Source organism: Caenorhabditis elegans, chromosome II, assembly GCF_000002985.6.
Source record: "Caenorhabditis elegans chromosome II".
NCBI classification, from domain to species: Eukaryota; Metazoa; Nematoda; class Chromadorea; order Rhabditida; family Rhabditidae; genus Caenorhabditis; species Caenorhabditis elegans.
Window position 1 is genome coordinate 14,942,637 of NC_003280.10, and position 10,941 is coordinate 14,953,577.

The 10,941-nt window shown below is 36.3% G+C and overlaps 1 protein-coding gene and 2 non-coding genes across 12 annotated transcripts in view; all 3 read left to right on the plus strand.

Moving 5' to 3' along the window:
• Positions 1-10,717, plus strand: part of pde-3 — a gene marked incomplete at both ends in the record, with an annotated part of 33,649 nt that extends 22,932 nt beyond the window's left edge. For 2 of the 10 annotated variants that reach the window (NM_001306642.3, NM_001306643.3), the window contains 9 exons: positions 2,581-2,681; positions 7,155-7,401; positions 7,464-7,575; positions 7,752-8,008; positions 8,366-8,484; positions 8,552-8,909; positions 8,990-9,125; positions 9,715-9,815; positions 10,317-10,364. In NM_001306642.3, coding sequence (NP_001293571.1) covers positions 2,581-2,681; positions 7,155-7,401; positions 7,464-7,575; positions 7,752-8,008; positions 8,366-8,484; positions 8,552-8,909; positions 8,990-9,125; positions 9,715-9,815; positions 10,317-10,364 — 1,479 coding nt within the window. Of the gene's footprint in view, positions 1-1,652; positions 2,020-2,580; positions 2,682-6,900; positions 7,402-7,463; positions 7,576-7,751; positions 8,009-8,365; positions 8,485-8,551; positions 8,910-8,989; positions 9,126-9,714; positions 9,816-9,973 lie in introns of those variants that run through there. The other 8 variants (NM_001381668.1, NM_001381670.1, NM_001267523.2 and 5 more) reach the window with 7 other exon arrangements.
• Positions 3,786-3,839, plus strand: E01F3.3. The gene has a single exon (NR_051927.1). It is a non-coding gene; the product is annotated as an Unclassified non-coding RNA E01F3.3 (non-coding RNA).
• Positions 4,403-4,496, plus strand: mir-273. The gene has a single exon (NR_002359.2). It is a non-coding gene; the product is annotated as a pre-microRNA mir-273 (primary transcript).
• Positions 10,718-10,941: the final 224 nt, after the last annotated feature.

Genomic DNA, 10,941 nt, shown 5'->3' on the forward strand with positions numbered 1-10,941 from the left:
CTTGCATTTTTTTTTTTCGATAAAATATAGGATGATATTTGAGAGGTGATGGGCATTTACAGGTGTTACCCGTATTTGTCCCCATATCGCCCGCAAACCGCCCGCTACTTCCCATTAACGGTTTATTCTGCTAGAATAAGCAGCCGACGTTTTACGGTTGCACTACTTTTGGTAAAACTTTTCCTGCTGAAACTGTAAGCGGCCGACATTTCGCGGCCTCGAACATCTTAAGAGTATTTTAACCTGTAAATTGTCGGATGCAACTTTCAATTGCTTCCATTTCTACTTCCACACAAAATATAATTGCTAGAATCTAAGCGCCCGCTGCCTCCATTAACACAGTTTTCTGCGAAAATAAGCAGCCGACGGTTTACTGGTTCAGTACTTGGGAGGCGTTACCTTCCAACAACCCCCTTATCATAATATTTACATTCATTTCTGGTCACTCAACTACAAACAATGCTCTATTGAATTCAAATTTTTCAATATCTAGCATGTCTATTCAATTCAGCATCCCTATAATTTTCGCTCACATATTGAACACATTTCATAGTCTGCTTTTTTCGTTTTTCTACTTTTAAGCCTTTCACCGTGCAATTAGTCTTCCGCATCTTTGACCCCAATTATTCCGCAAATTTATGAAAATAATAATGACGCACAAGCTCTTGGAAAATGAGCAAAATGATGGCACAAGGAAAAAAGTAAATTGAGAGCACTCAGAATGCACATATCATTAGCGGTAGGTGTCCGATATACGATCAAGACGAAGAATATGAAGAAGCTGTCGATACTCTTGTTCCGCAATTTTCGTCGTAGAATCTACGTACTTTTGACTCTACAGTAACTTGGAATTTGTGTTTTGTGTTTGTTTTCTCTGAATACCCCTTCTATGGAAATGGACAGAAACAGCTGCTAAATAATTCAGTTGAAATTTGGTGAACGAGTTCGCTGACAGCGACAACAATGAGAATTGACAATTTTTTTTGAAGATTCGGGTGGTGAGAACTATTTTCACTGACTTGCTCAGAACGTGAAACTAGTTTTTTTCTAACTTTCATGAAGCTTGAACCGAAATTTTCTAACTTTCGTCAAACTTTGATCTATCTTGCGTCAAACTTTCTCCAAACTTTTTTCAAACTTCCTTTGGCTCCAAGCGTTTGCAGTACACCATTAACTGGTATTTTCCAGGTTAACTCCCTCCAAATTTTGTCAAACTTGCGTCGAACTTTTCCAACTTGCTTCGAACTTGCTTTCAACGTTCTCAATTTTCCTTCTACTTGCGTCTGATTTTCTCCAAACTTTTGTTTTCGAATAGTTGGTTTTTGTAAACTTCCACCAATTTTCAATAAACTTGCGCCAAGCACTCTGACTTACAAAAGTCTCAAATCTATATTTTTAACTTGCGTCTAGGCTGCTCCAAGCTTACTCTAAATTATCTATAAAATTCAGTCAATTCACTACACACTTTCTCTAACTTGCTTCAAACTTCTTTCGAGCCTGCTCAAGTTCTTTCTTACTTGCGCCCTACTTGCTCCATGCTTTGCCAATTTTCTGGCAAGCTTCCTCAAACTTTCACCGAATTTCCACATATTTTTTAAATATTTTTCTCTAATTTTTCTCCGTAACTTCTCACAATTTTACGTTTCACCTTCAGAACTTGGTCTCCAAATTAACCAGAATCCACTCCGCTCTCCCCCCCAACTTTTCAAAATTCCGCCACACCATCATATGTTCCCATTCCGCCGCAGTGAATCGCATTCTCCGGCTTCTCGATGCAAATCAGCTGGTCTTCCAATCGCAACAACTAACGGATTTCATTCGATTCCCTCGTCGGCGTCCTCGTCGACTCAATCCATTAATCGACAGGGATCTGTTGATAATCTCATATTTAAACTGCTGACGAAAAAGTACATGGCGAAATGTCTGGGCTTTACGCCGTCACGCTCGTCGGTTGCTATTCAGACGACGCCGGTCGTAGAGGTCGCGCCGGTGATAGGGCAACAGAATGAGGGAGATAAGGTATAAAATAAACTCTAGGAATATTATAATCCTGAGTACTTTGCCAATTGTGCGCTTTTTGTAAGCCTAGGTATGGCTCGGAAAATTTCAGAAAAATATCGAGTGAGCACTAAAAAGGAGAAAAGATTGTAGAGGTCATAACTTTGCAGGTTTGGTAGATAGCAAAAAACTGTAGAAACTATATAGAAACTATAGAAAATTTTATTTTAAACATTTTGCCAATTAGCAACTTTTTGATAACTGTAATAGTTGCAAATATGTTGTCAGTTGAAAATTTCTGCGCGGTCACAAGAAACCACCTGAAAAGAGGATTTTTTAGAGCTTATAACTTTGCAGGTTTGACAGTTAGCAAAAAACTATCAACTATCAAAATATAGAAACATTAATTTTAAAAGTTTTTCCAGTTGGCAACTTTTATAAAAATTAAGTAATTCAGGAGTTATTGCCTGTGGAAAATAGGGAAATAAGATATTTTAAATTTGATTTTCCAGATAAAATTATAAAAATCAGAAAAGCCTCTAGATTCATCAATTTTTGTTTCTAATTTTCAATGTATTTCAGGCATCCAAACCTCGAATCTCCAACATCACCTTCTCTACAGTCACATCTGCCACAGGACTTCCAACTGTGCCGGCGGAGCCCAATAAGGCCAGGAGCAGCAGGTGAGAAATTTTTCAATGTTTTCTCTCGGTTTTTAGCAGAGATTTAAGAAGGTTTATTTTTTTGTAAACTTTGTAGTATGTTTCCAAATTAGAAAAATTTGATAACGAACGCATATTCAATAGGTACTAAATTTTTCAAATTACCTTCGAAACCCCACTGAGTTTGACAAATTTTAAGCGAAATTCTTTGCTTATCATATTTTTCTTTCCAAAACCACAATAATTTTTGATTTCAATTGAGCAGAAGAGAGATGAAGCGGATTTGAATAGAAAAGAGAGAAAAAAGATGAAGACGACGTGGGAACACACGGAGTCATCTTTTTATCCCCCATTCCGCTGTGATTTTCGGAACTTTTCATCTAGCAGCCGACACTTTACGGTTTTAGTTTTCAAATCAAAAAAGCAACCGACGCCGTACGGGTCAAGGAATGCCCCATGATGTGTCGGATGCGGTAAAGATTTTCCCACATTTTGTTACGCTCCGGTTTTTTCTCATATCCAAAAAAGTGAGGAAAAGTTTAAGGAGCATAAGAAGAGAAAAGAAGAAGAATAGTGAGCCAAAGATTGACATGACATTTCGCTATTTTTTTGCATCAAGTAAGCACAACTATTCAGCTTTCTTTACTTCGAGGCTCTTTTGTTTTTGAGATTTTTTTTTGTTCTGTTTGAAACTATGTAAGAAATTGCTGTGAACTTTTTGAATATTTTTTTCATGTTGAATAGTGCAAAACTATCTTAAAATCAATAATTGGTCATGCCCATATTGTGGCTCTTTTTACAGTTTTTCATTAAATTGTTTAAAATAAAAATACTGACAATTTTTTCCGAACAGGAAATTCAATTTTTTCAAATTCTTTCCAATTTTCCATTCCAAAAAAATCTGAAAATTTGGCGCAAAGTTTCAATTTTCAAAATTTAGCGCGAAGTTCAAGTTTCCAATTTTCAGAAAAAATATTGCCGGAATCTTCAAATCTTGGATATTTTTTTTACCAAAATTCCCAACTAATTTTCCAGTCAAAAACAGAACCCTTCTCAAACCCAGAGAGCTCCAAAAGAAAAATAAACGCTCCAATTTTTGTCTCTAGTGTTTTTCAAGAGAGAGAGAGTGACTTTTCTATTCATATCCAATTTCATTTCTCTCCCCTTCTTTAGCTTTTTAGCTTTTGGTCGTCGGACATTCGAAACTCATTAAATTTATTATATTTAAGGCTCACCTCTTTCTTTCTTGCATCTAGACACCTAGAAAAACTGGTTTTATTTCGTGGTTTTTTTCTTGGCTATCCACAAGAAAGTCAGCTTCGTTCTCTTTTTCTAAAAAGCTTCTCCTCACAAGGATTCTAGAGCCGCACCGAACGGAAATGAGCAGAGTGAGAGGGGGAAGGCACAGAGAAAACGAGAAGACAAAAGAAGTTTTCCCCCTCTTTTTTACACTTCCTTAACCCGACGTTTTCGGGTAATTTTTTTTGACGTTGATTTATAGTTTAAAAAATCGAATTTTTAGTGGAAAAGGCAGCCGCGATCGGGGGTTTGTCTGCAGTACGCCTAGCCCGTAGACTGTCGGTTGCCTCCACAGCTTTGTGGTCGCAGCCGACATGGTACTGGCCCCACTTTGATAGTCTCAAGGCTTGTAAAATGTCGGCCGCTTAGAACCTGATGACAGCATCCGACACAACGCGGGCCTTGGTATTCAACCCGCAAAATCTCAGATGTATATTTAATGAACCTCGTTTTGGGAGCAGCCGGCATTTTACGGGCTACACTTTTTTTAAAATTGATGTGTGCCCGTACTGTGTCGGCTGCTTTGAAAATTTCGGTCAATCTACACCGAGCAGCCGACATATTACGAGCTTCTCAGTTTAGTAATGCCATTTTTGGTAATCAGCAGCCGACACTTTTGGGGTCCCGCAATTTGCCGGCTGCAAAAATGTCTAATCAGTATTATTTTACAAAACTTAACCACAAAGATGCTGAGCTCCCAGACATAACCCCCCAAAAAATGGATTAATTTTCATTTCGACCGCCCTTTTAGTTTTGTTGGAATTTTAAATTATTGCATCTTTCAAATTTCATGAGATGGCATTTATCCGAACAATGAACTCCTATTATTTGGAAATTAATACAAAAATTAGGAAGTTTTCAGGGTGAGTCGGGGGGTTATTTTTTGAAAAATTTACTTAGCAGCAGACATCCTACTGGGTTTTTGGGGGAAAAGAGCTCCAATGGGAATATTCGCTGGAATTTTTTTTTTCAAAAAAGATATAGTTAATTGAAATCTAAACTAACCAGGTACTAATACTAGAATTAAGCCATTTGAAATCCCTCCAAACTGATCAAGCCTCTGAAAAAAAATCCCCAAAGTATAATAGAGGATTAGCGCTATAAAAATTTGTACATCTCTGCTCCCTCTCTCTAAAAAATTGTGCATTTGTCTGAAAAAGGCGGCTGAAATGTGGAGCCAGAGGTGCATATGTTTTTGCTTTTTTTGTGTGTGCTCACTTGCTGCTAACAGATGAAAATGTAAAAAAAAAAAGAGAAAAAGCTGTTTTTGTTTTTTTTCAATTACCCTCAAAATTTTCAGCTAATTTTGAATTTTGAAATAAATTTTGGAAAATAAATTTTCAAAATTTTATCTACTTTGGAAATAATGAAAAATCGATTTCTTACATTTATTTATATTACTTTTTTCATAATCTTTTCTGAACATAGAACCCTCCTAGCACCGGAAAAAAAGCGCAGAAACTCAATTTTTCCTCACATTTTTAATGAAGTTATTGAGTGCCCTCATTAGGCTGTGTGAGAAGAATGTGAGAAAGATGTGTGCATATTATTAAACCTATAAATATTCAACCTTTTTTCCATTGATTTTGAGGATTTTCTTGGAAAAGAAATGGAACTTTACTACATATTGAATTTTAAAATAAGTAGGCTGATAATTTTGGAAAGTTACTTTTTTGAAAAATCATAGCGAAACCCTCATTCTGTCGGCTGCTGATTTTTTAAACAAGTATTTCAGCAGCCGGCAAATTCCGAGTTTAGCCGATTTCAAACCTCAAAATGTCAGCTGCTGCCTGGCCATAATCAGCAGCCGACACTTTAGAAATTTATTATGTATACTTATTCAGGAAAGTTTACATAACAAATTTTAAAAAGTCAAAAAAAAATTATTTCCGCATATTGAAAATTTACAATTTAAACTTTAGTCCATTATTTTTTAATGTTAAAATAAATTATTATATATCTGTCAATTTTTTTAATTTTAGAATAATTTTTTTTTTGAGATGGAACAATTTAAATAAATTATTTTTTGGCAATTTTCGGATTTTTGAATATTTCCGTTTATTTTCGCAAAATTTTAGAATTTCCTTATATCTAAATTTACATATCTAGTAAATCTCTGGAGCCCAAAATTCTCAAAAAATTATTTTTAGAATTTTAATTTTTTTTCGTAGGTAACTTCAGTTTTTAACTCGATATACATAATTTTCCCTCCAAAAAAAATTATCGGGTTAATTGTTTTTCTTCTTCCATCGCCACCCCCCTTATCCATACTTTTTCTTCCAGTGGTCTCACCAGTTTTCAAAAGCTTCTCCCCCTTCTCTTCCAGCTCTTCAGTCTCTGCCTGTTTTTTGGTTCGCTCACGTGGTCCATAAGGGGTCGGCAATGGAGTGTTCGGGTCTCCCTTTCAAGTCGTTCTGCTTTTTTTGGCGGGAGAAAATGAGCAGAGGCGATGACGGCGGACAAGCTTTTCGTTTCCCCCATTTTTTTGCTTCCTGGAAATTATTGTCTGACAAATAAAAAAAAATCTGAAATATTTAGAATTCTTTTTTTAAAACGTCAGTCTTGAAGATTAATTTTTTATCAGGAAATCTGAAAGTTATTTTTTTTTCTTTTCACGGACACTTTTCTGTTTCTCCCTCCCGTGTCCAGCTTAAGTCTGAACCTAAGCTTAAGCCTAATCCTAAGCATAAGCCAAGGATCAACTTTTCAGTTCCAATCATTTTCAAAAATATGAAAAAACTTGCAAAATTTTCTCACATTTTATAGGAGTGCTCTTCTATTTGAAAATCACTTCCCACTGCTCTCCAGCTCCCGGAAATTGATTTTCTAATGAGACACTGCTTCTTAACCTCCGCTCTTCCATTTTTGCTGTCCAATTTTTCATACTCTATTTATATATTCCACTTAACATTAATTATATACATATACATGCATCAAATAGATATGAAAAAATGATGTCGAGCCCGAGTACGTCACGGTGTGGTCACGGTGGTGTGGCGCCAGCAGATGCCAACGGAAAAGAGATCCAGCCGTTCGGAGTACTAGTGGTGAACAAATTGCAGAAACGCGTCAACTCGCCGTTAACTGCGTTTGCTAGGTTTGGGCAAAAATATCAAAAATGGCTTAAAAATATCATCAAAACGATAATAAAATAATGAACTCCAAGGTTTTTAAATCAAAAAAAAATTTTTGCAGTTATTGGAAGACAGAAGCCTCCCCATCGAACAACAATGAGCACGAGACGCCGGTCGACTTGCTCCGAAAAATCAGTGTTTCTCGGAAGGAATCTGGCACCCATGTGGATACAGTAGTCACCACAATTGACGGACAACGATACGATACACGTGAACTTGACACAGATCCCGATTTGGCTGAAACCGCCGTCTGGTCATTCCCCATTTTTCAGATGTCTCGCAAGCATCCGCAGACAATTTTGAGCAGGGTAAGATCAGCTTTAAAATTTTAATTGTAGAAAAATTCTCCAAAATCCTGGTTTTTTTTTAGCTAACCTACAACATATTCCAACAAGCCGAGCTGTTCCGAATTTTCAAGGTTTCACCTATCAAATTTTTCAACTTTTTCCACGCACTAGAAAAGGGGTACTGGGAGATTCCGTGTAAGTTTTTTTTGAAGCTTTGATATCTCTGCCGATTAAAAAGCTACAAAAAATTGTCAACTATAGAACAATTCACGAGCTATATTTTGTTAGTTGATAGCTTTTTGATAGCTATTATTCCTGTGGAGATATACTTGTTGAAACTGCTTCAATCACTCAATTACTCTATTTTCCAGACCACAACCGAATCCACGCGGCAGACGTTCTCCACGGATGCTACTACCTCTCAGCTCACCCAGTACGGAGCACGTTCCTCACGCCGAAGACACCGGATTCAGTGCTCACGCCGCCTCACCCACACCATCAACATTCGTCAATTATGTCACAACTGAGCACACTGGAGCTGATGGCGTTGTTCACAGCGGCTGCGATGCATGATTATGATCATCCGGGCAGGACGAACGCCTTTTTGGTTCAGGTGGAGGATAAGAAGGTGAGCGATTTGGGCCTGTCTAATGTCGGGTGCTAGAAATACTGGCATCGAAATATAAAAAAACCGTGGCGTGTCGGCTGCTATATATAAGCATTTGTTTCCCGTGAAGTGTCGGCCGCAAACCCGGCGTGGAACATAGCCCGTGAGATGTCGGCTGCTTCTTTAATGACCGTCGTTTTTAACTTTCGTGCAAAATTCGTAAACAGTAAGACGTCGGCTGCTAAAAAAATTATATAACGAGTTGTTCCCCTCATTAAGATAGTTTTACGGCCTGCAAAGTGTCCACTGCGCTATCAAAAAATTTGTTGTGAGAATGCAGCCGACATGTTACGGGTTTACAAAAAGGTTATTTTCCAGGCAATCCTGTACAACGACCGAAGTGTGCTGGAGAACCATCACGCCGCAGAATCTTGGAAATTGCTCAACAAGCCCGAAAACCATTTCATCGAGAATTTGGATCCCGCCGAGATGAAACGGTAGGAATAAGGCGCCGCCCTTTTCTTGGCTCAATATGGGGAAAAGTAAAAAAAAGTTGAGTTTCAGATTCCGTTACCTCGTGCTGGAATACATCCTGGCCACAGACCTCAAGCAGCACTTCGAGATCATAATGACGTTCACCGAACGGCTCACAGAGATCGATGTTCAAGTGGAAACCGATCGATTATTGATTGGAAAGCTGCTCATCAAAATGGCTGACATAAATAGTCCGACCAAGCCGTACGGCCTGCATCGTCAATGGACCGACCGAATATGCGAGGAGTTTTACGAGCAGGGAGATGATGAGCGGCGGAGGGGTCTGCCGATTACTCCGTATATGGATAGGGGTGATGCACAGGTCGCCAAGCTTCAGGACTCGTTTATTGCACATGTTGTGAGCCCGTTGGCGACAGCTATGAATGAGGTTTGTGATTTTTTTTGTGAATTTTTAAAATATTTTTTTTAAATAAAAAGTATTTGTTCACGAAATTTTCCAATTTTCAGTGCGGCCTCCTACCTATCCTGCCCGGCCTAGATACCTCGGAGCTCATCATAAATATGGAGCACAACCACCGAAAGTGGAAAGAGCAAATTGAACTTGAAAATGGTGGCTCATATGAGGCCCAGATTACGTGTAATGGTGAGACCCCCTTTTTTTTAATTAAAAAAAAAATTTAATTTAAAAAAAATTATTTTAGAATTACTAAAAATACGGGTTCAAACTAATTTCATATTGCAAAAAAAATTGTAAACTTGGTAAAATAATGGTTTTTTTTTCACAAAATTCATATTTAAAAATGCCTGAAATAGGACAAAAACTGTTCAAATAAAATATATTTTTCTAACTATAAATTTCAGACCTAAAAATTCTTGAATTTTGAAAAAAAATAATTTTTGTATAAATTACATAGATAAGCAATATCTGAACAGTGTTTATATTTTTCGAAAATTTCAATTTTTTTCAAATTTTTTTAAAAACAAGTCCTCTAATTTTAACTCTGAAAATGTATAAAGTAGACAATTTTTTAAAAATATTTTCAGCTTTGAAAATAATTTTTTTTTCTAAATTTATGACCTGAAAACACTTGAATTTAAACTTCTTTTTTTTAATTTTAAACTTTTTTAATTTTTTTTCTCCAATTTGTTTTTTCCAATTTTTAAAAAATGAAAGCTCTTTTTTATTTGTAAAAAATATTTCAAACTCAAAAATTCAATTTAAATTATTCCAGGCGGAACAGCAGTAAACGGTGTAATAGAAGAAGAAAGTGCAAGTACAAGTGATAGTCCGGACCCTCGACGGGATTCTCCGTTGGACTCGGATCTTAGTCAGGTTTGTGCTCTTTGTGCAAATGTGCTCTATTGTACTCCACCCGTTTTTGCCGAGTTTCCTTTTTAGTGCTCTAGAGTACTCTTTTTGAAAATTCACAAAAAAAATTATAAGAAAATTCGAAGTCCATGCATGTCAACAAAACCCTATTATATTTTCAGTGATGCCAAGCCGCCAGTCTATCTCTCTTTTAAAAAATCAATAAATCAATATTCCCTCTGGCCGTCTGCGTCTCTATCTCTCTCCCTCTTTGCTAAGCTCTTTCTCGTTTCATTTTCCTCTCTTGAACTTCCCCGAATAGCTTTCGTGCACCTTTTTCTTGTCATTTTCCCTCGGTTTTATCAAAGATTTATTTTTGAGAGAATTATTGATTTTAAAGGGGAATAAAATAGATCGATAGAAATTTTAATTTTCAAAACTATTATCGATTTTTCTCTCGAAATCAATTTCCCTTCCCCTATTCATTTTTGATTTTTTTTTCGGCACAATTTCCTATGAATTCAGGTGCCGTTCACCATTTGCTGCAGTATTGCCGAAGAGGAATATGTCTGAAAATGTCCCAAATTTTATTGATTTTTTTTCGTTTTTTTCATCCTCGCGGATCTCGTTCCGATGTTTTCTGTTACTTGCCGGGTCCTATTCTTTCCCCTCCACAATTTTCTCACACATTGTTTTTTCAAAAATCAATCGATAAATATCGATTTTATCGTGTTTTTGTTCACCAAGATTACGGTAGATTTTAGTGTTACTTTCCTCTTGCCAATTGGATTTTTTTTTTCTTGACTATGTCATTTTTTGTACCCTCTATTTGGAAAATTTTTCAAATCCGTGTGTTTTTGTATTAAACTTTGTCCAACATTTTTTTATTACTTTCTTTTTATTAAATAATAAAATAATTTTACATTTTTCTTTTTATATGACTAATTTTGTAGTCAGATGACACAAATTGATCTCCAATTCTTGAAAAAATGTTTTTTTTTTTCAGTTTTTAATGATTTCAAACATTTTCAGATTTTTTTTTGCCCAAAAAAAGGACAGTCATTAGATGGCCAAAAAAAATTTGGGCAAAAATAAAAACTTATCCAATTTTGATGAAAACGGGTGATTCGAGTATGCTGAATTCAGAAAA